The sequence below is a fragment of the Colletes latitarsis genome, chromosome 10, assembly GCF_051014445.1.
Source record: "Colletes latitarsis isolate SP2378_abdomen chromosome 10, iyColLati1, whole genome shotgun sequence".
NCBI lineage: Eukaryota > Metazoa > Arthropoda > Insecta > Hymenoptera > Colletidae > Colletes > Colletes latitarsis.
The window spans coordinates 11,163,910-11,190,978 of record NC_135143.1 but is presented as its reverse complement, the minus strand read 5'-3'; the positions used below and the strand labels follow the sequence as shown (position 1 = coordinate 11,190,978).

Genomic DNA, 27,069 nt, shown 5'->3' with positions numbered 1-27,069 from the left:
AAGACTACATCCTAAATACTTACTGATGCTTAACAATTCAGAGCCCTTTAAAACTCAACAAAAGACTGCTCAAAGTCAAAGCAGCGCTAAAATGAAACCAAACGTCCCTGATAAACCACTATTTCCGGTCCAACCCTATCTTTTCAAACGAAATCGTTAAAATTGCTCCGAAACTCGGATAGTCTAAGATTCAATTAAAATATCGTTTACTCTTAACAAAAAAATCAGAACCCTTGAAATCCCAAGAAAAGTGTACAGAAACTCGTTGCAGAGAGAAAGAGTTCCAGCCGTCCAGCGGTCGGCTAGACTACAGGCGTCGCGTCGTCGCGTTGCGACGCGGCGTCGACGAGGACAGAGATACGGCGGGTAATCGCGCAGACGCCGAGCGTCCCGACGTCTCTACCCCTCGAGGCAGCCGAAAACCCCACCCCGTGCGACGTCGGTGCACGCGGGGGCCAACCCCTCTATCCTGGCACGTCGACGTCCGCCCCTGGCCCTGGTCTGGCCAGCCCAGGATCGTGCTATCACGCCGACGGGGAGCAGCTTCCCTCGCGGCCGACTCGCCTGCCACTCGGCCCGATCTTACGTCCGCATATCCCCGTGGCACGCAGAATTTTCACTCCGCCGGGCAAAAAGGAAAGCGTCTCTCGCCGCGAGAAAGTGGCGTTTTCCGGTCTCGCGTTACCGTCGGCGCGCTGGCCGAGTGAACGGGCGAGGATTCAGTGAGCTGACGCGGTCCGCCGGCGCGCGGCGACGCGAGGAAACGTGGTTACGCGACGACGCCGGTGTCCGCGGAGGAACTCGACGATGATCCGGACGCGGACCAGGTGATAGAGACGCGGCCAGCGACGCTGGAAGACCACCGGAGGAACCGCGGAGGACGACAGGTAGACAGAAGGCTCCTCCGATCGGACGATCGACCAGAACGATGACGAGCTGTCGGAACGATGCGTCGCCTTTTTAACCGACCGTTCTACGGAATCGTTGCGGTCGCCAGTTCGCTTAGTGATTCCGGATCTCCGTTTAGCCGACCACCGAATTACGACTTCGGTTAACCGCAGTTCCGCTTCATTCCTCCAGTCCGGTTCTTGCGGTCCGCGACGTAAACACTGTCTTTAGAGTCTTCAAAGATGCTGATCGGATCGTTAAGCACCACCGTTTAACCCTTTGACAACGCGTGTAAAACTCTTCACGTTCGTCGTAAATTTTTCGACGTTACCACAATTTTAATGGGCAAAGTGTAGACGTACATTTGATCAGTAGTGTGTAATCTATGGGCGTATATACATGGCTGTACACTTAATCCCTTGACGTACGATTTAATGTAATTTTTCACACGTAGACTATTTAATTTTGTTTAAATTTGTTCGTACAACGGCTACGAAAAAGTATAGATTTGTTTTACGAATACATCGTGAGTGTAAAAATGTGTTGATATATAACATTTGTGACGAGTCAGACTCGTTATTGTACGGCAAGGGGTTAGAGAACATATATGCATAGGGCGTCTACGGAGCAGAGACAAGAGAAAATATCCTCTAAAATTTATAACACAAATATGAAACCGTTACTAACTTCTTCTTGTACATTAATGTGTTCATGCGCGTTGTGTTTAGTATCTGCAGTCGTTTCTAATCGTAACTGTCAATTAATTGTACTACTTCGTATCGTAATGACGTTTATTTCCTCAGAAACGAATAGAAAGCGTTTATATATTAATACAATAATTGCATTACATCCGACATGAAACATAATCGACTGAATGTCAGTCCTGTGTTAACAAGCATAGTAGTAATAATAAGAGGTCAATAGCAGCTACCTAGCGCAGTAAGGGGAACTTTGTTACGATTTGATATTTCTGCTATACCTTTTTAGTAAAGCATTTACACCACCAAGTTTCACTTGTTTCTATTCGTAGAATATACAGTTGGCCGTTTAATCCCAAGACACCCAGTATATACGCTCTCTGCAAATAACTATCCACGTTCAGATGACGCGTATACGCCTTCGGTAAATGACTATTAAGTTTTAGAGAACGTATGCACGGTGTAACCAAGCGCGTGGGGAAATACTTCAACATAGATTCAATATTTAACAGTGAAATAAGCTCATATAATCCTATTTAATTCCTTGTCTTTATTCACAACAACACATCAGAAATCTCTTCTTTCTCTTGACTTTGAACACTCGAACACGTGACACAGATTACTTAACTATCTCCATCGAACATCAAGTTGCACAACTTCGTAATCAGAGAATTAAACCCCAGAGATCGGGACAAGCGAATTCTTCGTTATAAGCCCCGATTTTCCAACCCAGTTAGTGTCGCGTCAGCTTCCGACGGATTCTGGATCGCAAGTTTGGTCGATCGTTGCGATCGTTCAGCGTTCGAGTCGGAGGAAAACTCGGTGATCCTGGTTCAAGGTTCAGCCTTTCAGATGGAAATAGCCAGGTTCAAAAAGTAAATCCGCGGAGCGAGGATCGTTTGCGAGAACCGAGAATAGGCGAGCGACGGACAACAGCGAGAACAGCGGAAAGGAAGTTGACGGCGTCGGGAGCGCCGGGTGGAATTCGACGCCGCGTTTCCAGCTGGTTAACCGAACGACCAGGTAGGTAAGAACAGTGGCTGACTGATCATTAAAATTTCGCGGGACGAGGGCTGACGTTACGACTTGACGGAGGGGTCTAGCGCGAAGGACGAGGGAACAGATTAAGAGAAGGATTTTCGATGGTTTTTAGCGTCGCCTGTCTACCTGACACGCCTTCCCGTGGGATCGAGGGCAAATTGTTTAATTTGTGTTACCGCGGTTGATTAAATCTGAGGCTTTTCGGGATTTCATTGAAAGGGACGAGCGTTATCGATGAGAAACAAACACGAGAGCTATATCTGTACCAGAGACAAAACAGGTTAGCGTTTGAAAGAAATGAAAAGTATTTCTTCCTATTACCTAAGAAACTGTACACAATTTGACAAACACGTTATAAATCTGCAGTTTTGAGTATTTTTGGTAGGATATAGATAAAGAAATATTGATTACAATACTGCAAGTACTGCTACGATACCCTAGAGTTCAAAAGAATGTGTTGTTTTCATAACAAAATTAATACAATCTTTGAGGTGTCTACGATCAAGTCTTTCTCATAATCATTATATTAGATTCATTGCATTTTAATTATATTTTACTCGTAATCAATTTATTCGTAAGAAACTGACTAAACGTTGAACAGGCCTTTGAAGTATACCTTTGCGTAAAATAATTTATTATGTCTGATTTTCTCGATGTAAGAAATAATATTCATACGCAAGGGGCAATTTACAATTAACAAAATTGCGTGTCTTAAAACGATGAATGCCTTTTATTACTTTGAGCTGCGTGTCTGTAATAGAGAATATACTATATTGTTCGAGTACGTATCCACGTTTTTATAAAAATGAAAGTTAATACGTACATAATGATAATGTATGATCCATTGTTCCATGGAAAATTATAAAAATTACCCTCTAATTGTATATTGCTCCTATTTGGCAGATTAGATTATAGTAAGGATATTAAATGAAATTAAAGGTAACGAAGTGGAAAAAAGTGTCACTGGAAGGAAGAAAATCGTAATGGTACTAGTAGAAGATAAAATAAAACTTTCAGAAAGTTACAATAGGAGTAAGAGGTGAGTGTCTGTAGTTGACTGACAGGAAAATAGAAACTCGGAATAGAATCTAATGAACATTATTCACGTAGCAGACAGAAACTTATCTGGAATCAGGAACTACGTTTCTTACTGTTTACGAAGAATTTTCTACTGTACTCATTTGTCATTACGCAAAGTTATCGTTTATTTCACGTTATTACTTTTCCAATCCAATAAATCACCCTAATAGTTTCTCGCTTGTCTTATGAAAGAGAAAAGCAAAACTATATCCAACTAAACATATACATATAATAGATTTATGAGAATTGCTTTGAAGAACTTCGAAACATTACAATAATGTACAAGAAAAAGAATTTTAGTTTTTCTATGTAATTGAAAATAATACATGTAACAATCAGGTTAAACATATTGTATCTGATGCGATTTTGTTTACTACTTCGGTTGAGTAAATGGTGAAGATATGTATATCTATTCGTATTTGGAGCAATAAAAGAGTAATATGTACGATGCATTTTTATCGTATGGCACGTTAAATTCCATCTATCATAGTCCGCGCAATATCTGACATTTTTAAATTGGCTCTATTATAATTGCAAATATAGCCAACAATAAATTATAGGATTATATTGTAACGAAACAGTAATGGGGCTGAATCGTTAGATCAGTCGGTTTGATAATACAAATCCAATTAAATGGTATTAACGCACGAATACCATAAAACATTATCGTAATAATGTATTCATTGAACGAGTCAAAGTAAAAACCTGTCAAAGTACCATTAAAAACATAAGACAGACGTACATGAAAAATTACAAACTATACAAATCTACTGTTATTTCCATTCGCTCTAACATAAAATTACCGTAAATCGAGCTATCAAACATAAGGTCCTGCATATATTTAAGTTATGTAAGTCCACTCGTCAAAGTACTCTCTGTTGCTTACAAACACCATATCCCAACGTTTATTTAGATCAAACTAGTTTTGTTTTCTGCTTTCCTTCCAGTTACTGTATACGAAGAACATGTTAAAGTTCATGCTTAAACTATTTGCTAGATTGCAGGTTTTGAACAATATACCTTCCAGCCGAATTCATGTTGAACGATCAGAATAGCTCGTCCGAGTAAATGTTACCTCGTCTATAATTGGAATAAAACTTAGCCCATCTCGCGAAACGAAATCGTGAATGGCGGGGGAAAAAATGGAAAATGGATAACGGTTAGGAAAACAGAAAACAAGGGGAGAATAGTTGTAAATCAGCGCGCACACGTTCGACCTAATACGTCGGTGACAAGCGGCAGCAAAACGGCGTCACCTTGGTAAAACGAGGTGTACGGTGATTCCAGGCGACGTCACCTTCCATTTAACTTACGGAAATCACGTGCGGCCCGCGCTCGTAAAGGACGTTGAGTTATTGTGGCGATCCGCAAGGTTCTACTAATTAGCTCGCGGCCGATTCGAAACCGAGAGCCACTACCCCGAGAGTCATTCATTAACGGGACAGCAGTCACGAATTGTTTTCATTCATCGGTTCTTGCGTGCACCGCTGCCGGAGAAGTGTCCTGAATGAATGCGACCGGCCTGCGATGTCGCCGCTCCTGGAGGATCGGAGTCCTTCGTCAACGGAACCTCGTCATCGCGATCATCACGAGAAAAACAGTCCCAAGCGACCGAGGGGCCGGGGAAAATTTTCACCGTGAATTCGGGGGGACGAGTGGCCCGGGGAACTCGAGTGCCCGTTAAATACGGGGCGTTCCTGAAAAAGGTGGATTCCGTGAATGCGGAAAGGGTGCCTGGCAAGAAGAAGCGATTAAAGTCCTGTAATTATACACCACTGCTCAAAAGTCTTGGACTACTTACCGAAATTGCACACGAGCAAATGGAGTACTTGGATATACGTACCGTGTTCGAATAAATCACATGTTTTCACTAAATTCTTCACCACTATTTTCAAAGATGATTGTTGCGGTTAATAAACAACAGAGTATATTCTAAAAGAAATGGCAGTATCGAAATCACGTAAAAACTTTTCCACGCGTTGAAAAATTATGAAACTGTTGCATCGTTAGCCACTGTGCTTACTAAAAGGCTGAGTAGTTGCTTACCTATAGATCAAAAGTTCTATTTGTTATTCGAAATTTTCACCACGAAACAACGTATAGATCGATACGATTTTTATTCAATCAACCAGATAAGGGTGTATTATTTGGTTTCATCGGGCAAAGTACAATACAATTTATTTAACGATATCTCCATTATATCTCCATTTTTTGGACCTTCGAGACATTTATAGACAGCTTTACCCAAGATTCGTACATAGAATTTCACAAGACCCACCATAAAAATTAAATTTCGATCGAGCAAAGTCGAGTAAAGTGTATTTCTCTATCTATTTATGATCGTAAAGTATTTTTTCCGTTCCGAATGAAACGCGATCGCGATAAACCAAGGCTAAACGTTTGAGAGCGGCGCGATCGAGGCCAGTCCGGATCGACGGGGGCAGAACTCGAAAGATCGGCTGTGAATCGGGCTGTAAATCTGGCGAAATGTCACCGGAGCCGTTTGTCCATAGAATGCGCCGGTGGCTGCGGCCGTCCGTCACGAGATGCTGAAGGAAGTCGGCTGCGGGAGCAGCACACCCCCGCCAGGCAATGGTGCCGTCAGCAACCGGCAGATCGGCACCGGCGAGAACAACTCCGACGGAAGCCTCGGTTGCGGGGGATGCGGCAGAGAGATAGCCGAACGGTGGTACCTAAGGGCTGCCGATCGTGCGTGGCACTGCGGCTGTTTGCGTTGCTGCCATTGCCGGGTGCCGCTGGCCGCCGAGCTGACATGCTTCGCCAGGGATGGCAACATCTACTGCAAAGAGGATTATTATAGGTTAGTACGAGTAGTTGTAAGAGGATTAAACAAAGTTGACCGACGGATTACCTGACGCGACCAGATCTACCGACTTCGAGTCGTCGCATAGCGGACTGGCAAAAAGTCGAAAATTTAAAGTTCTCAGAATGAAGAAGTTTTGGTTTTACGCGGCTCTCGGATACCTGACGACCTAGACGATTTACTTATCATAAAAGAAGAATCTGGCTTTGGGGGTTTCCCGTATCATCCCTTAACACGAACAAAAGTCAGCGATATTTTCCCGTCTCTGTTGTTCTGACGCACGTTACAAATGAGTTTAAACTACACAAAAATGAGAACGCTACCTGCATGCACGCGAACAAAATAACAAAAACTCTAACTAGCTGCATTGTTTATAAAATGTAGCCTGTCAAATGTTTCAAACACGAAATCAAAAATGGTTGCGTGTAACTATAGTTTTTGTATCCATTGAAACTTCAAAAAACGAAAAATAGCATTTTTTCCCAGATCTAATCCACCTTGACTTCGAAACCGTAGCACTAGTGAATTTTCTCTGTTTTCTGCACTCGCCCTTCCCATCCTTCGATTTTCTTTTTACGTTACATCGTGGCTGCGCGCGAAACAAAGCGATTCCCATCGCGCGCCAAACCGCTACACGTCGAATTACCGGAATGACGTCCGGAATTAATGCAAGATCCGCTGGTCTCCGTTCTAGTGGACCGTCGTACGGCTTCCCGTTTCAGTATTTATTGGGGTATCCGCGAATTTGCATAGGAGCGTCCGCCCCGCTCAAAACTTCGCCCCGGACCACACAAAATGTCTACTAATGGCCAGCTCTGAGCCGTGATACCTAGGTTGCCGAACCGGGACCTGAAATTCCACGCTGGTGATATACTCGCCGCGATAAAAAGACGCGGTCACGATTTCCAGTAATACCTTTTCGCCACCGGGCGACACTTTGTTTTTCGTCGTGTTCCTCTACCCCCGATTCGGTGGCGCGGACCGATCGAGCGTTGGATCATTCGTCCGGCTGTTTCCGTTTATTTGCGAACCATACTCTCGATCGAAATCGCGTTATTCGGGCATGCAATTACCCATCTTTCAGCTCGTAACGTTTACTTGTATATTTTAATATACCGTATCGTCCAAATAAAGCATTAATATCCACCCCTTAAAGTAAACTTAGATATGTCCTGTATATCCCCTAAGTTTCAGAATATTTTTAATTTTCTGATTGTGTATCTACTGCACAACAATACATACTATGTTAAAGAGTTGTAGCAAAAACGCGATAGGCAAGGTACAGTAAAAATCCATTCTCAAAGTTAACCGCATGAAATGAAAATAGAACTATAAAAGAGGGTGAAGCGAATGAAACAGGATGGAGGAGCTAGGAACGTTAGACAAAGTTTTGATGGATGAAGGATCTGGTGTGGCGTTTGAATGCAGAATGTTGTCGGTTATCTCTTGCATCGCGTACTCGTAGGCGGAGGATTCGTCGAGCAGCTTGTCAGACCGTTGTAGATTAAGATATTAAAATGCAAAGTCTCGATGAATGAAATTAATTAAGTTAAACACAGCCATTGTGGGGACGGTAATTAGATGCGGGGAATCTGTTACTGTGTTTTTGCCTATGAAACGTTGTTTCCGTTGAATTTCAGAGTGCGGTTCGCGAACGCGAGGGAGAAGCATGCATTGCATAATTCCACCAGTCGTCGAAAGCGCTAGATCGGTTTCTTCGCTTCTTTTCTCTCTCTGTCTCTCTCCATTGTTCGCGTTAAACGGATCGAAATTGTTAAATCGAGGAACCCCGGCGGGAAGCAGACGTTAAATATTCAATTCCGTATGAATTATTCAATCCGGAAGTATCTCTGGGAGTAGGTGGATAATGCGAACGGAGCTTTTCGAAAGCACCAACGTGCGCGCGAATTAATTCACGAGACAAAAAAATTTGCTTTTGCGAAAGATTATGAAACTTTGCATATTCGACGAAAATTATTTTCTCGAAATAAGAATCGCGAACGACGCCTGTGTACCCGCTCGTTCTTTCTCGAATGTCGTTCCCTAGTTACACTTCTAATGAAAACCAGAAAAGGATCCAATTTCCAACATCCTATAATCTTCGCCCTTAATCAGTGCTACATTCTCAGTGACGATGGAACGGAATAATTAAAGGGTACGAAGAGCATGGGGGTTAAGTCCGTCAGAGGACATCTTTTTTGTACAGTCGAGTATGTTACTGTAACGAGAAAATTGTTAAGTTTCTTTATCTGTTTAAAAAAATGTGAAATAACGAAGTCTCCTACCCTGCGAAATGTTATTTGTTGAAACATATTCCATGGATAGGAGAGGATTGTCGAAAGATATCGCAATATATTTTTAAATTAGGCAAAGCTGCTTTGCTGCTAATCCTAGCTTCGTTTTCGTAAAAGAAGAATTACAACAAGAAAACTGAAAACCCCTAGTCGATGCATAAGTTCCAATGTGTTCGATAGACTCTAATTTCGGATGAGTTTAAAACTATTTTCATACCAACATTCCTGCTCCGATTAGGAAGATTCTTAAACAAGTGTTTTCTTTTTATGTAATTTCTGGAAGTGTTTGTCGGTGCAACTATAATTTCTTCCTCACGCAGCTACGATTAATACGTTTGGAAAAACGCAGAATCATAGCTTACTTATTACTCTTATATAAACTAAGTAATTACCATGTTGCATCTCCTGACATTTACAACTCATTAAGTTCTAATGTGCCAATCAGAAACGTGAAACATTAGCTATTATTTTATGTACAACATCATAAAATATAACATTGTCAGCCACTTATGTATTAATGCTAAAAAATTTTCTAATTATATCAATCTCTTTGATTCTTACTATTACTTGTTTAGACCATCCGTCATTAGTACCATTTAATCCAGTTTAGTTACACAACCGTATTGCGACATCTGCATTTCGACATTATTTATTCCATGTTAAACAAAGTTAAATTTATCCAAGGACGAAAACTAAGAAAAACCAAAATTTCTTGGTTTTTTATAATTCTTTAAATGAAAACTTCTGTCATTCCTAATTCTTAGAATCAAGTTTTCTTTCACTCCCCCTATTATTCGTTCATTACATTATTATTGTATTAAAAGTAATTACTCTTCTACGTTAAAAATATTCAGTTCTGAATACGAGAAGTAATTTCTGTGCAAGTAGACTCTTCGGTAAGGCTTTCCAGCAGACAATGCCTGACACGTAATTAATCGTATGAGCAGTACCCTGTTTACGGAGAAAATCAGATCGTACTCAACATCAAGAAAGAGATCTAAACAGTGGTTATCTAATAACAACAATGTATGCCCTCTGACTGGTGATTTTTCTTCATACATTAGTTAATTGGTCATATCAGCGCAAGGTAGAATCTAATTCGAAATCTTAATTTCGATTTTTCTACTGGAAGGTAGATGGACAACACGCATTCAATATAGTTAGTATACATGTATACAATCTAGGAAAACGTGAAAAAATAAGTAAATTGCTTTCTACTCTATTTTAAAGTATAGGTAATTCGATACGCTAAAAATATTTGGCCCGATAATCTAATAAGACAAATTTTACGAAAGTTTTAAGTCAATCGGATTAAAATCCTCGAAGCTGTCAGCGCCACCAGTTTCAAAAATGTAATTTTAGAAAAGACGAGTTTAAAATTGTAATTCGCGATTTTTACTATATATAACACGAGTTTTAAACTCACAAAAAAGTGGAAATTTTACGTCCAAACAGGGTATTATTCTTGGAACTATATTAATTTAGCGAATCAAAAAGAAATTCGATTCTTTTAAATTATCATCGTGGTGTCACTACTTAGAGAATGTTTCATGAAATCAGTTACGCGTTACGATTAATCAGAGCCAGAAATAAAAGAAATTTCGTTAAAATTTATTTCTGAACGAAAATGGGAAAACCTTCGCAAATTGACTCCCGTCTTTCCTGCCTCCTTCAAACACCCATAGACCTCTTGGGTCTCCTCCACGCTGATCGTCGGTGACAGAGGATTCCAGGCGAGGGTGGAACCCACCGTGGACCGGTATTCCTCCAGGCTGGAACGGCTGCTGGTTCGTTAGAGAAGAATACAACCGGCTCCCATGCAATATGCAACGATCCATATCCGACCCCTTTGTCTCTATTTGGTTTTCGCGCTTCGGAAACTGTAACGCTGCCTTGATCGTCGACGGCCGATATGAGAGCCCGCAAGGAACAACCTCTCCCACCCTCCAACCCCCTGGTGTTATGGTGTATTAGTGGAAGAAAAACGCGCACGGAGGGGGACGGCATTGTTCTCCGATTTTGGTCCGGCGGATAGTCACGAACAACGGAGGTCACGTGCGCGAACGGGGAAGAGAGGATCGATGAATTCGAGCGACGATCGGGATCGTTGATTTTGTAATTAGGGGATTCTACGAAGAACGCGTGATCGGGAATGGCCGCCTTGAAGGAACCCGGAACGACGACCGAACCCAAGACTCTTGCTCCTCGTTGGACGCCCTGGAGAATTGAAACGGTTTTGTCGTACTCGAGAGGGTTGATTGGTGTTAAGATACGAGGACGACGTAGTTCCACAGGATTGCCATTGTTGAGTCATCGTGGTCGTAGCCGGTTACACGATATCTAAGCGGGCTTTGAAGTTTTCATTGTCGAAAGGTTGTTCTAGGTACCATACAGAGATGGACTTGTTGGCTAGGCACCTACAAACTGAACATGATCGCTCGCTTCGCTTAATTCTCACCAGAAAACTCCACTTTTAGTTTTCTTAGCAGTCACGCAACGTAGGAGTACGATCTCCATATCCGCGAAAGATACATTTTTTCCTCACGCAATAAAATTGTAGTTGGGATATAAGCAGCCAATAATGACAAGCACCGTTATTAAGTTAAGCCAAGCGTGCCTAGCCAACAAGTCATCTCTTGGTATGGTGGAAATTAAAAAATTTCGAATCGTTCTACAAAAATTATTTCTATCTAGGGGAGGTCAGTTACAATCATTTTTGGTGAATAGACATATCCCAAAATTCCTACGCACTTTCGAGAAAAAAATTCCTTATCGAAAATATAATATGTGACCTGAAATGGTCCCCCGAAAGATGCATATCTTTAAAACGTCATAACTTCTGAACGGATTGGAGGATTTCAATGTTTCAAAATGTAAACAACGCGTATTTTGGTGAAGAATATGTAAAAGTTCCAAGACTATACGAAAAGTTGTTCCTTAACCGCGTAAAATGAAAAAAACCTTATAAAAATGGGATGCAACAATGATTCGTCAAACAATTCCGCCGCATATTCTGTTCCCAGATTGTTCGCCGTGTCGAGATGTTCTCGATGCCGGGCAGGCATCTCCGCGTCGGAGCTGGTGATGCGCGCGAGGGATCTGGTGTACCACGTGGCCTGTTTTACTTGCGCATCTTGCGGCACCCCGCTGAACAAGGGCGATCATTTCGGGCAGAGGGACGGCCTGGTCTACTGTAGGTGAGAAACACGAGCCCGAATTACCATCCTCCAAAGGCCGTCTCTTTGTTATCAACGAGTTTGATGACGAGAGTGACAGAAACACGAGGCGCGTCGACGTAGGACACTTATTATCCTTCTGTTCGCCGCGTAATGACAGCCCTCCGGCGCGGGTGAATCCGGTCTTTTCAATTCTGAGAAACGGGATCGAGTCGAGCTCGACGCGCGTTCTCGTAAAGGGAAAACGTCGCGGTGCCGCTTCCCGCTCCGCTGGATCGACGGGATCGGTAGTCGCGGACTATCGACGGTCGTCGTCACGTACGTTTATTAATCCGCGTTCGCGGTTCACGTAGATGGGAACGGCGGCACGAATAAGGGAACGTGTACAAATGACATTTGTTCGGTCGTAGAGCGACGTTTAGTCCGGTGTAAGATATTTTTTCCACCGACTGCTCGAGTTTACGAACGAGATATCGAACGTCGGATGCGACGGACGAAACTGTTGCAGCATTAAACGCTGTCGAAGTAAATAGGAGCTTGCAGGACCAACATGACGAGTAACTCTAACACCAGTCGAGAGTCTCAAAGTTATGGTGATTATTGACTTTGATCTTCCAAGATAGGTCGAAATTAAAATTAGCATAGTGAGTATCTTATACGTCACTGAACGATAAGTTTGAACGATAATCCTCCAATACGACTTTAAAAAACAGAGACTTTTTTGAAAAACTTGCAACTCGAAAATATATATAAAGACCTTTGTTAACGATATGTGGTTTTCGAGAAGAATTCATTTGACAAACGACGACAGTCACCGTACTCGAGCTTCGTAACAGACGGCCATATTGGAGGGTTAAAGTTGCCTAGTCGAATCAAAAAGTTAGCAAGTGCCAATTGAGACCAGAGTCTCGATCGGTGCGGTCATAAATTTTGTTTGGATGAAAAACCAGCCGAGATAAAACAAAGACCCGAGAATCATTGTGGACGCTCGATTCGCCGATCCGTCGATCCGATCGAGCGGAAAGCGGTCGGGCCATTAGTCTGTCTTCTCTCGCGAGCGAGTTCGCGTTCGCTCGTTCATCGAACTCGGAGGATAACGCAGGGTCGCCACTGAAATACTCGACAGCAAGGTTCACGAATGACGAGCTGGTCGGTCCCAAGACCTCACTATGAGTTGCTCTGCTGCGCGGGGGATTACGGGAGCGGAGCCGGCTGTATCGAGGACATCGGCTCACCGGGGGTGTCGCCGCTTCCGGCTTATTACAGCGCCGCGGAGCAGAGCCCGATCACCACTTCCGGCACGGTGCAGAAGGGTCGGCCTAGAAAGAGGAAGCTGTCGGAAGTCACCAGCGCTGAACTACCCGTCACGATGAGGCTAGCTGCTGGCGCTCTCGGTGAGTACTTTGCTTTTTAAAGTTTCGTCGCAGGGCAAAAGACCCAATTACCTTGACCAGATAATTAATTTCGAGTAGATTGAGAAACAAACACGAAGCGATTCGACTATAAAAACTTTTGAAATAAAATTTAAGTATCTCGTTACAATGATCTGTTTGCAAAAATGATAGATAAAAGATAGGTATTTCACGATTTCTGAAATTTGTCTACTTCCGTTGTGGAAAGTGTTAAGAAATAGCGACTCTTTGAATGTTGATAAAATAATAAAATCACTACATTGCCGTATTAAAAGTTATGAAAGTCGAAAATCCTGTATTTCTAATCTTGAATCTACCACTGTATCACCGATTTCCGTTAAATAGGGCGAAATTTTATGCGATTGTTACAGTTATCGTCTTCGTCTTTTTTCGAAATCAATAGCATCCATAAAAGTTGCATTATTTAACTTGCAACATCCTGCGATTTGTTTATCGATATTTCGTACAATAAATTGTACAATCATTCGCGATACAATTGTGGGCTTGTTGAACAACCTGCTGTACAACGTTGTTATACAACTATCGCTACAGTTCGTCGTATTGTTGTATAAATCGTAACGTTTCTAGTTCCTATTAGATACGCTGAAATTTTCACACACGTAACAAACGGAAATAGAAAAATTCGTAAAAAAAGTAAAATACTTGTATTCGGAAGAAAATAAACGTACGCTTATATAGTTTAAATAGAATTCAATATACCGAAGTATTTAATTTTGTTTGTTTGTGTAAGAGGAAACTATTATCACACCTTCTAATCTCTTCCACTCGAATAAATTCTATCTTTACTAATTTTTGTTCTTTATAATAGAGAAACTTTTTACTCGTAAAAGAAGTTTTTATAACAGAAAATGCTAAAGATTTAATTCTGCCTTTTATTGTGCGCCAATTAGTCCTATCGTGGTCGTATCAGTTGTCAGATTTCATATTTTTTATATGATTTATTCAATTAACAACGCGTGTTGGATTGTTCTGTTATGATCGTTTCTGGCAATACACGCACTCTGATAGAAACTTTCTAACGTCTCCTAGATCTTTTTTAGCGCAAATGAAACTATACTACCTAATAGAACAATATTTTAATCCCGTAGAAAAATTATAGCGACATTTTTAACGATAAACGTTCGCTGTAAACAACATCGGGGGACGCAAACAACTTTGATGTACGCTCGAGTGAACAGTGAAACAAAAAGTGTGACACTCCACGGTTAGAATTTTAAAATACAGTTCATTAGAGTGCAAAGAAAACTCGAGCTGCTCGAACCGAACTGAAACAGTCTCTTTCATCAAAGAGTGTCTGCCGTTACAGAAAGGAGTCGATCGTAACGACATCGCGCCTCCGTCCGAGCGAGCCGTCGATTGATTAATCGCGCGACAAAAGAGAAAGACCGGAAGGGTGGGCGGAAAAGAAAACGCGGACCCTTTGTTTCTCTCGTCGTACAGTCGAAACAATAAAGAATTCACAAGAATCCAGTCTCGGCTCTCGTCGGCCCGAGGACGCAAATACGTGTAATTGGCAGCGATGAAACAACGCGGGAACGTAAGAGGTTATGGAAGGGGTTGCCAGGGGGATAATTGGGCTGGATGGTAAACGGGGGTGTGCTTTCAAACATCGGTATTAAAACCATGGGAACACGTAGCACGCTGTTCGCGACCTCTCTTCTTTCTTCTTTTCTTTTTCTGTGTACGAGTCTACGAATTTCGCTCTCTTTCACCCTCGAATCGATCTAGCTTCCTCTCCGTTCAACTCGTCAGCCTACTCTACATCCCTCGAATCGAACAAGTTAGTAGGGGGAGTTGCATTATTTGCCGAGCAATGAGTATAATGGTTGGTTCCTTCGGCGTGCAAACATTTGCCGTAGCTCTCGAGGATCGCAGACCCGCGAATCGGCCGGAGATTTGTTCACGTTTGCGTTCGTGTTCGTATTCGTGTTCGTCTCGTTGGGTGTTCTCTGATCGACGCACACGGAATTCTTCGGCGAAATTTCGCCTTCCGTCTAATTGATCCTTGGTGCGACGGGGCCACGCGGCTGCGCGCCACCGGAATACAGCCCTGTGTCGGACATGTGCTGCCCGCCGGGACGGTTTTCCTTTTCGAGGGCTGAATAAATAACTCGCCCTGACAAACGTTGAACCGACTACGCAGAAAATGTCCATTGAAGCCACCAGCGAGGACAAACACTATGAAAATGTGCTACGATTGCAAAGTGACGTATATAATAATAACGAACGTATTTATTGTTCGTAAACGAATACAACTCGCTGTTATTGAGTCTAACTTAAAATATATACGGAGGAGAATGATATTCAAGATTCAAGAAAATATTACATATAGAGAAAGTTAGGCTAAAGGAGAACTGGAATCTAAATACATTGGTCCTTCGATATTATTCGCGGAGTCCTAGCAATTCCTAGAACTGCTTCGAGCGTCCATTTTGTCTGTAACTCGCGTACTGGCGTAACTACGAACGAATCATCGAAAAAACGAAAACAACATTTTTATGTTTTCCAATTTATAAGCGTGAAACTAGTTTAATGCAAAATTAAGTATATACTTTTTATGATAATAGTATTGGTATTGTGAGAAATAAAAGTAAGAAAAAAATTAGGTATAAAATGCTTGGAAATATAATTAATTATATTCTATTAAAGCCACCGTTCTCCTTGAAATGGCGCTTTTCAGCGTGATGCTTACGATATATGAAACGTTGGATGATTTACCTTGAAATTTTAATAGGGTATAAAAAAAAAAAATTCTGAAAATATCTTATTACCCAACATATACCACAACCTTGCCCTAAATTGGCCTCGATTTAAATTGGTTACGTCGAAATGCCGGAAGACGTACACTCGTTGAATAAAACGTTCGAAGGAAGCAGGCTGTGCAATTAAGAGCAAAGATGCCAGAGGCTGAAGAAGAGTCTGTGGAGAATCTGACGAGATATGAAAAGTCTAATATTATGAAACAACCGTGAGATAGTAATTTTAAAAATATTTCTTGATATTTTAGCTCGGTACTAGAATTATTATCAACAAAAAGGATTCGATTCTTTAAAACTAAATCTTCGTGCATCGACGGTTCATCGGAAAGGAACTATGCAATTGCCAACCGAGCCAGTAGAATAATCCGACGCGTCAGCCATTCTATTCCCAGACAATACAGTTTTTCCAAGAGACAATTAAAATAACGTCGAAGAACATCTCACCGCGTTATCAGATCGAAAGGGCACGCGACATATGTTAATTCAGCGAGACGTTAACTGCCCTCGGAACCAGTGTCGCGGAACCAGATCCCCCAAAATCGTTCCGTTCATTTCGCCCGGTCACTCGACCAGATAAATTCATTTAACGCTCACGCAAAACACCCTCGTTTGTCGAACAACGTGTCCGATTTTATTCCCCGAGAGCCGTTGTATCACGGATCTCATTTGTTTCGCGATGTTTACGACGATTCGACGGAGTTCAAGAGTCGTGTCGGCTACCGGTCGTGCCGTGCGGTTGTCAGTTATTTTATAATCGACGCGCGATCAGGGAGAATCACTTTCGGACTACCGGCTGGAATTTACGACCAACAGCCATAAAATCGTCCATGAAGCCGCGCGACGCGATGCCCCTGCCGGGGTGGGAACCGCCGACTGGTTCGCGTTTTATTGTCTTTATATATAATTGGGACACTTTTTGCCACGTTCGGGAGATCTCACGAACTATTCCGTCTGGACGTCGGCAGGCGCGTTCGATGAATCGTTGGAATTGCGACCGCGATAAGTCCGTCGTTTCTTGGCCATTGAAAATGCTTTCGCAGCGGCCGTGGCTCGTGTACGCTGAAAAATTAGTTCCATCAACGTCGGTCCGCGTCTCTCGCCGGGGAAAGAAAAAGCGGACAACTTTTTTGAAATATTTTCCCCCGATATTTTGTGGGTCAGGAATTGCGAGGGAGATATTTTTGCTCGAAGAACGGCTGAAGACATCGATTCGGAACGAAGGAGTCAGATTTATAGTTTTTTTTTCTAGCGTATTCAAAATCGGGCTGAAGTAACCTCTCCTTAAATTTTATGAGCCGGGAATCGCGATGGAGATATTTTTTGTCAAGAACATCGTTTGTTGGTATTCGATAGTTCAATAATTTACTATGTTATGGTTATAACTGGCACCGACGTTGTTAGAGAGTTAAAATATATCAGTCGATTAATTATAACTTCAAAATACCAGCCATCGGTAACCACCGTGGCGGTCAGCGTGTTAACCTCAAGAATGGCCTGACAGTTTTAAAGAACTCTAACGATAAGTTGGCTAGCGATAAGAGATAATCAATATCTACCGTTGACAAAGACTATCAATTACTCCTGTAAGGGAGCATACGAGACACAATTTTAGTACGGTGCATATAATAACAGTTGAACTTTGTTATAACGAGCACCAGGGGGTCGATATATAATAATTTTCTCGCTGTAACTATTATTCACGGTACACAGTGATTACTTAAATCTACCTTCTATTACATTTTACACGACAGACAGACATCAAAAATAAAAAACATTACACATTATTTAAATTAATATTCTTGCATGAAATACGGTACACTATTTATTTCTCTGTAATTTTAAAATCATGCATCCAACTTATTAAAAATTTCACTTTCTGTTAGTTATAGTCGTAATCTCCATACATTCGTGTTCGTTATAACCACGTTCGACTATACGTACTAAAGAAAATGGCGTCTCGTAGTATACCAGATGTACTTCTTCGAAAATTAAATTTTCCAACGTCCCTGCTTGCGGTGATTTCTAAATCGACGAAGGTCGATCGAGCCAAAATCGCCAGAACCCGAAAAGGCAGGGAGAATTTTTGTCCGTCCCCGGAAGAGGCAACGGTCCTCGTCGATGGGAGCAATTTCGCTGGACGCGTCCCGTCCTTCAGAGGCGCGCTCGACGAGCGGAGAAAAGGCTAGGCCCCGGTGGACAGTGACAGATGGGTATCGGTGGCGAGATGCATCGATTGGCCGATCTGGCCGGAAAAGAATGCTGCCGTGGCCAATACGTGGCCGCTGCCAGCAGAATGGCCGGCGGAACACTATAATGCCGCCTGCGCGAGTTTCTTGCCGTCCGAGCGTCCCTTGCTCGCCTGGACCGACCGTGCCATCCGCGTGATTTCGGCTTCTAGCTCGGACCTGACAAATTGTAATCTCATTCTTGAACCACCAAATCCCTCCGCCATCCACCCCTTCTCCCCTTGTTTCAAAGCCTGCCTTCGCCGCGTCGCCGTCGCGGCGACTTCGCTTGGGAACCAGGCCAGTTTGGTGAAAAAACTGGCGTATTCCTTTTGCAGGGGCCTCGGTTGCGTTTATTGATAGAGCTGGTTCTGGGGAAAGCGATCCTTTTGGGAATTGCACGGTGATTGCGCGCGCTCCGCGACGTGGATCGCGGACTTTTTAGTTTCTGTGGGAAAAGAGATCGCTGGCCGAGGAAGAAGGCTCCTCGACCATTATACTTTGGTACAAACTTTTCTGGTTAGATTTGTTAACAGCCGACAAAGATTAAGAATAATGTGTCATCGATAAAAAGAATACGAATAGCGTCGAGTTTATTTAGTAGTAAGCGTTTCGATGGCTGACTAGGATGTCTGACCCAGTACGGTCTGCACTTCCTTCGACCAGCAGCGATACGTATAATATAGAATTTTCGTTCTAGAATATTTCTTTATGAAAGGAAAGATTGGACGATAGAAAACTTTATTCTATATTTTTACTTCGACTACTGTATTGAAAATTTCGAGGCAATTCCCGTTTTATAATTTAATCTGAAACTTATAGATCTGGCTTGTGTATGGGACAATTAACAAAATGCTCTTGAGTACTCTAAATGGAAGAGACAGAAAAGAGATAGAAAAATATAGGGTGGGAAGGGAAGGATTATAGGAAATGAGAGAGAGAGCAAAACCACGGGCAGAACGTTTAAAAGAAGTAAAGAATTGTAAAGGAACTTACTGCATAAAATCTAAGAGAATGAATGCGATAATTTTTCAGGAACTATGAATCATTACGTATCGAGCGTATTAAAGTTAAAATAGTAAGAGATAGCAGACAAGACTTAAAATTTGGAAACAAGAATTTTATTAATACAGTTGACTCGATCGTAGCGTCTTTATTGATTCAAACTCCTTCCTGTTATCGTTTCCATTTTCTAAAGTCGCGACATCCTCTGATTCTCCGTTCATCGCCATATTCCTACATCGTGTCTGACAAGAGATTATTTCATACGCGATAATGTTTAACGACAGATCAGGTGCAAGTATAAAAAATACTTTGTGTGGAATTTTAAAGAAGATTGGTGGCTCATAAACTGTCGTCCAATTAACCTAGATTACATTTGAAATCGTTTCCTCTAGCAAAACTCCAGTAAATGCTTTTGACCATGCCGTCCATGGTGGCTTTGCACTGTATTCGGCTTAAAATAATTCCTATCGTATGTACCCGATTCCTGTTCAAAACCAGCTTAACCAACTGTAATTCTCTCTGTTTCAAACTATCCATTCGCGATTACATTTCATAAACCCTTCTCGTATTTCGCGATACCCAACGATCGAATCTCCCCGGCGAACAAATTCGTCTTCGAGGCAAAGATAAATTCCCGATCGACCAATACCAATTAGGTAGGGTTACCCGGCGATGGTAACAATACCCAACGAAGGAAACACCATCGAACGAAAGTACTCGAAACCCACGGTCTGGAAGAGACGAACGGTTCGTCCTCGTTATCGAACCTCGGGGCATCCGAGTCGCGGAATCCGCGGCACATAGCCCCGTAACGAATTTAATCTTTGTTCGAGTCCCCGAAGAATCGCGTCGAGCGAGGCGGTTTTCCAGCGATCGTCTGGAAACAAAAATTCGTGTCGTTCACCTCGGCGAACAGAACGAATTCCAGCGGCGGTGTGGCCGTCCGCGAAAGCGGTTCTTCTCTTTTCTGGATCGCGAGCCGGAGCAGCCCGTCGTCGTCCGCAGGGAATGGAAGTTCGGGACAATAAACAGTAATGGCGGATACGTGCTCGGGGATTTACTTCTGGGTGGACTGCCCCTTCGCCCTCCGGCCGCTCCCGGCGTGGTCCCAGCGGCTGTCCGCGAACGTCGCTGGAACCCGTTCTTTCTCCCGATTGAATTCAATGGTTACCCTCGTCGTCTTATTTATTGGATGCGTTCCTTCGCTCCGGCGGCGCGCAACAACTGCAACTTGCAACGGCACTGAACGGTTGCACCGATGTCGTCCCGATGCCTCTCCTTTATCCCGGCCGGGAGAGCTGCTCCGCGCAGTTACGTGCGCGGAAATTCGCTCGACGACGGTGGTTCCCGTTTCTCTGCGGCGGCAGCGCGAGGGGAACGACGGGGAACCGAGCGATCGGTCCGTTTGCGGCCGGTTCCAAGCGCTGTCGATGTCCATCGGGAGGCGACAATAGGAGTTTTTACCGTGTTGGTCGTTTTCGGTAGACTGGAATGGGTAGTCTCGGCGAACCAGGTCGCTTTTAACTCGGAAGAGACGAACGAGGATCGTTGGGAAAAGTAGTATGACAGGTGTCCAAGCTTTTAATTCGGTTGACGCCGTGATATCGGGAACAACGGACGATGGAATCTTCACGTACCTTGGATTTCATTTATTTGTCTAAAGGGATAGTCGATTTATGTCGAGGTTTTGACAATTTTACCCCCTGTTCGCTGAAAGAATGTGCAGTAGAATGTACATGATCAAAAAATCAAAATAGTACCGTTGTTTATCAAACAATCTATGTACGGTACAGATATATAAAGAACAAACTTTACTTACAACGATAGTACTATTTTGATTAATCTTATTTGACAACTGTTTTCACTATCCTAATATATATTCTCAAATGCAGGGTAATCATTACCCTGACAGAGAGCTAAACTTTAAGAAGGAATTATTTTTAAACCATTTTTTAAACCAAATGAATTCTCTTTCATTTATTGGCAATTGTACGTTACTTTTAGGATAACCCACTTATCGATATAATTAATTCAACACTGGGTGAAACAAATCTTCGAAATTTGTGTATAATCCACACCAACTGGGTTTAATACTGAATATCATACAAGGATGATACAACTGAAGCGTATTCGATGCAGAGGAATATTAGCTTCGACGTATATGGATAATGAAAGTCTATAGCAGTACGCATTAGATGTAATATATGCTTAGCAAATTCAGGAACATATCCTTGCTTAGAGTGCAGACAGTGCAAGCCTTTCGTTTCCTATTAGGGAATCTAATAAACGCCTGAAACAAGAAGTATCTGTATATTTGAAGATCATTTTGCGATACGTCATACTATTTTCCTCAACATCAACTAATGTCGATTACCTTGAAATTACGGAAAATACAACCTTGATAAAAATGTTCGAACGAAGCGAGGTGCTGTGGACTTTCTGTAATCGATGATCGAAGGACGCGGAATAATTAAAAGAAGAAGAAAAAAAAATGGTACCAAGGGTTCGTTTTCTTTTTAAAAAGGCACGACGGTCCATGGAAGAATGTGGCTCTTCGATTGTTTCCAAACAGAAGAACAAATCGCACGATTCGAAGGCTAGATAGTCGCCTAGTATCGATTGATGGATCACAAGCATTCAGCAACGATCGGAGAGGAATCCTCTCATTTACCATCGAGCCTTCCGTGTATCGTACGATCGACGCTTGCCTTTTTTTCTGTCTGCTGTCTCGTCTTTTTACAGACACGGCCGGGCTCCTTTCACGCGTCCTGCCGGCCGATCAGATTAAGAAATCTTTGTAATAGGTACGCGAAAGCCCGCGCCGTATGGACTCCATACACGCGCGTGCGCTCTTTTAACCTCTTTCAACAAACCTTGCTGTGGTCCTGTCGAAGATGTTGCTGAAAGATTAAATTTCCGTACTCCGGTTCGTTCCCGGCCCGTTTCTTGCCTCACCTTGCCCTCGACGCATCGATTAATTAAACACGATCATCAATTATAACCGGCGTTCCTCGTTGGCCTTCGTTCCTCCTCTAAATGAGTCGTGCTCACGACTCGAATCGCGATCAGAATTATATCGAATCAGTTCGAATTTATCTTCTGCTTCCTTCTAAACACTGAATAACCCCCGACGAATACCTAAATCTCTAAATTGATATTCTGAGGTTTCTAAATGTTCGTCTCGTTGTAATACAGTATACAATTCTATCTTCTACTTTGTAGCAATTAATTTCAACGTATTCAAGTTACACGAATCGTTGAACGGAATAGAAGTATTCGGTAAAGGCCATTTTGTTGCAGAACTACTCCATCCTACCGAACTGTCTTCGTCCATGGAATCCCTGGCAGCGTATGACGCGTCTGTCGGGTCACCGGGCCCCGTGCACCAGAGCCAACGAACAAAGCGCATGAGAACGAGCTTCAAGCATCACCAGTTGCGAACGATGAAGAATTATTTTGCTATAAATCAGAACCCCGATGCGAAGGACCTCAAGCAACTGGCGCAAAAGACGGGACTCTCGAAGAGGGTGCTTCAGGTGGGACATAAATTTTATTTTCAATTTCTTTCCCTACGCCGAACCCACGTTTTACCCGGCATCGCGTCGAAACAGCTATACTATCGATCAAAAAATAATTAATGACGGAGATTGTTTCTCCTTTTACGACGCATACGAGTATCTCGGTTCCGCGCGAAAATAATACTTTTGACTGTCGTTTCTATTATTCTTACATATCAAAAAAGAATTACATGTTAATAACATAACGTATCGCGTGTTCAGGAACACGGCAGTCAGTTTCAACATATCGTATAACACGGTTGTATTTATATAATTACATTTACTGTTTATCGCCATTCATTTACGAAACGTCTTATATAAACCCAAACCTAATTAGTTTCATCAAATACAACAAATACTTGAAAACAAGGTTCTCATGTATTGCTTTTAAAAAGTAGTCAATACTTAAACGACGCTTGTGATCAATTAACCCCTTGACGAACAATCTAATTCCAAATAATTTTTCAAACTTATACTATTTAATTTTGTTTACATTTGTTCGTACGAGGAATGGCTACGAAAAAAATAGATTTGTTTTAAGCATCGTCGATGTAAAAATGTGTAGCCTCATGATTGTGAATCTTGACGTCGAGAACTTGTGAAAGGGGTTAACTCCTACATCACAGTTTAAGTGGACGATCTGTGTAAAAGGTTTTAATCTGATCGATTCGCGCTGAAAGACCAGAAGTTTTCTCAAAATACGAGTCTGATATTGAATTAGACTGGTCACTGAACGGCTCGATTCTCGTGCACCTAGGTCTGGTTCCAAAACGCCCGCGCGAAATGGCGACGGAACATGATGAGGCAGGAGGGCAATACGACGGCGGGCAACGTGGGGTGTCCCGGAACACCGGTGCGCTCGAGCACGGGCGATTCACCGAACGTGGGACCGTCGGCCAGCATCCTAGGGGACAGCAATAGCATGCCATCGACCTCGATGGAAGAGCTGCACGCTCTTCATCACCTACATTCCGGCGTTTCCTCTCAGGTCTCGTTCTCCGATCTTTACTGACGACGGCTTGAGATGGAGGAAGACAGCTATAGCAGCCTTTCCAGCCATCTTGGATGAAGGATCGCCGCGTCCCTTCTTTAGGATCGACTCTCGACGCGCTGTCTTTCGGGGGAGGGGAAACACGGTCGTCCAGGATCCGCTCGGTTTTCTTTCGCTCCTATTTTCTATTTCCGAGGCTCATCGCCGGAAAACAGATGGACTCCGTTTTGTGTAGGTCCCGGGGACGACGGGAGACTGTGTTTTTATTCGGGTTTAACAGGACTTCTCTCCTGAACAGCATGGCGAACGAGGATTTTGGCGAACGGATTCGCTGAACTGCTGACGACCTTCCTGGTGAGTAATCGCAGAACTCGCGAAATGGGCGACTCGAAATCTCAATGTTCGAAGTTCGCGAATATTACGCGTACGGGAACCATTTATTCGTACAAACTTGTTAAATATTCACGGTTATCGCCGTTCGTTTCGACCGCCATCGAACGGGTCTCGACGATCGCGTTTCGATTACCATTTCTCAGTACCAAACGTCAATCGTACTTAACAGGAACAAACGACCATTCATCGATCACGAGCATTATTTCGAGTAAGAACCGCGAACGATCGCTCAATCGATCGGATAACGCAGCGAGACAGTAGACTAGTGAATCAAAATGGAGGTCTTCCAAATCCAATCGTATAGTAAAAAAAAGAAAAATCTCACCAGGAAGCTGTCAGAGATCGCAACCTGGTCGAGCAGGCGTCAGCGACGGATTATGTTTAAGTAATCAGTGATAATAATCATAGTTCCATGCACATCCGAATTACCAAAGGTACTAGGCAATAGGTTATCTCGCTAGCGAGAACGCGAGCCGGGTACGCGTGCGGAGAACGAGGTACCATTAACAATTTATCAAAGAAAAAAATGGCCACGTTCGATTATAAAAATGTCGCGCGGCGTTCCTCTACCGGCAAAGTTAATAAGGTCTTTGTGTTGTTTTATAGCGTGTTACTATATCGTACGAGTATCTCGTTTGTCGATAATCGGCCTTTCATGCGGGCCATATCGCCCGATCGATTTTTATCGCGAACCATTTTTATGTCATTTCCATTTGGGCCGTACTTGATCGTATCAGGAACAATAATTATCGAGAGATGTATAAAGCGGGGTGTATTTCGCGGCGGAACGGAAATCAAGGTAATTCTTTGTAACGAAGCAAGAAAAAAAAGTAGAACGAAGCTTTTCTGATCGACCTTTCATTTTTATGAGAAACGAAGATCCTTGAATACGTGTGCTGTTAAAGCAAAAATTTTGGTACTACTCTGTTTCAATACAACGAATACCGTGTAACGTTTATAGAAGATAATAAAATTGATGATATAGATTTGACGTTGGAACGAAACAAGGTACACCAGAAATAAGGACAGTGGCATATTAAAAAATTCGTTAAGCAAGTAAGAAATCCATACCTTTGTTGTATGTAGTACATTTTTAAAATGAATTTTCTCATAAAAGCGAGTCTTTTATTAAAAAAACTTGGTCCACGCGTTTGTAGTATTTTTATACAAAGAATTGCCTACCAGTCGATCGTAGTACAAATTATTGCACGATGCGAAATTACGGCCGTGATCAATAAAGGCCGCGTTTCGGTACCTCGATTTTCCCTTCCCGATACGCGACCCCGACTTCGCGCGCTGCTTCTCTTCCTTTTTAGCCGAATAATAGAGACTTTTTGATATCGAGAACGGCGATTTACGGCTAGAATAGCGAACGAACAAGCGACGTGTGTCAAGACGGCGTTCCTCTCCTCGTGCCAAAAACGTAGCTAAGATAACGAGTTTTTTCTACGGTGCCGCGCGAATCCAAAGGAATTGTATTTCGCAGACCAATGTGTGGTAATTAACGAATTCCACGAATTCATCCGTTAAATTATTTATTCAAAATTATTTAAGTCTAATCCCTGTGTTAAAGTTTCTACGCGAAAGTAAAATTTCTCTTTGTTTTCGTGCTTTTGGAATTAGGTACTTGCAACCCTCGATCGGTAAGGTATGACGAAAATGTGATTAAAGTTAAGTTGTCAGTCGTAATATAATTGGAAGATACATAACAGACAACACACCCTATCATTATAGAAAGAAGAAAGACAAGAAATACTTCTACCTATAAATCGAAAGTTCACTTTTATATTAAATTGCAAAGTGGACTATAATGTTTGTATAATAGAAATTTAATTCATTTTTTGCCTGTTGTTACAAGCATTGAGAGTTTATGGCCACATCAGTAAGAAAAATAATTTTATATTTATCTAGACGAATCCACGATCTTTGGATTCGATCGGTACGAAACACACTCATTTGACCACTGACGACACGGTATGTATATTAGTGAGAATGATGATTAGCGGAGAACTCGCAAAATTTTTAGTCGTATCCAAGCAACGCGTAAGTACGTACGTACGTCCATTTACGAAAGAAAGCTTGGGTATAATAAGTTTCTTAACTGCAGATCGATGTGTAGCAAAGTGATGATCTCGAAATAAACGAAAAACGAAAAACGAAAAACGTCACTTTCTGTAACGTTCAATTCACCAGCCGACAAACGTTTGACACGAAAATAAGAGAAATGAGGATTCCTAACTACCGAAAGAAGAAATTTACCTATGTCAGTCGAGAACCTATAATTTTTATACACGTCGTGTCAGAAATTATATTTATCAAATGCAGACGACGAGACGTTGAATAAGATCGTCGCGAAAGGATTCTAAATCGGGTAACTTTGCGTGCAATTAGTACTCGCTCTGCGAGCAAGATCTCGTCAATTACGCGGCAACGCTCGCAGCATATTTTTTTTCTCTTTTTCTCTTTTTTTACTTTTTTCCACACTTTTGCGACACAAAACCCGAGTCAGAAATAGTTTGCATAGTCGGCAAAGTGGCTGCAGTCGCATATTACGCATGTGTAGCATAGCAAGATGATTTAATGTACGTCAGCGTCTTAAAATGCGTGAACCAATTATGTAAAACTGTATAGATAAATTAATGTGCTGCATTCGAGTGCGACTATTATCGTATAATAAATAGTTACGTACATCTGGACTTTGAAAA

The 27,069-nt window shown here is 42.4% G+C and overlaps 1 protein-coding gene across 5 annotated transcripts; it reads left to right on the top strand.

Annotated features, from left to right (window-relative positions):
- Window positions 1-529: 529 nt before the first annotated feature.
- Window positions 530-27,069, top strand: LOC143346585 (LIM/homeobox protein Lhx9). 5 transcript variants are annotated; one of them, XR_013080443.1, is made up of 8 exons: window positions 530-887; window positions 2,425-2,609; window positions 6,221-6,528; window positions 11,849-12,022; window positions 13,163-13,395; window positions 22,709-22,959; window positions 23,738-24,325; window positions 24,679-27,069. XR_013080443.1 is itself a non-coding variant. In XM_076774807.1 (7 exons), the coding sequence occupies exons 3-7, from the start codon at window positions 6,254-6,256 to the stop codon at window positions 23,990-23,992; spliced, it is 1,188 nt and encodes a 395-aa protein (XP_076630922.1). In that variant the 5' UTR covers window positions 530-887; window positions 2,431-2,609; window positions 6,221-6,253; the 3' UTR covers window positions 23,993-27,069. The 5 variants fall into 5 exon arrangements, 3 of the variants coding, with proteins under 3 accessions (XP_076630922.1, XP_076630923.1, XP_076630921.1); XR_013080442.1 differs by having other exon boundaries at window positions 24,534-27,069; XM_076774807.1 differs by having other exon boundaries at window positions 2,431-2,609; window positions 23,738-27,069.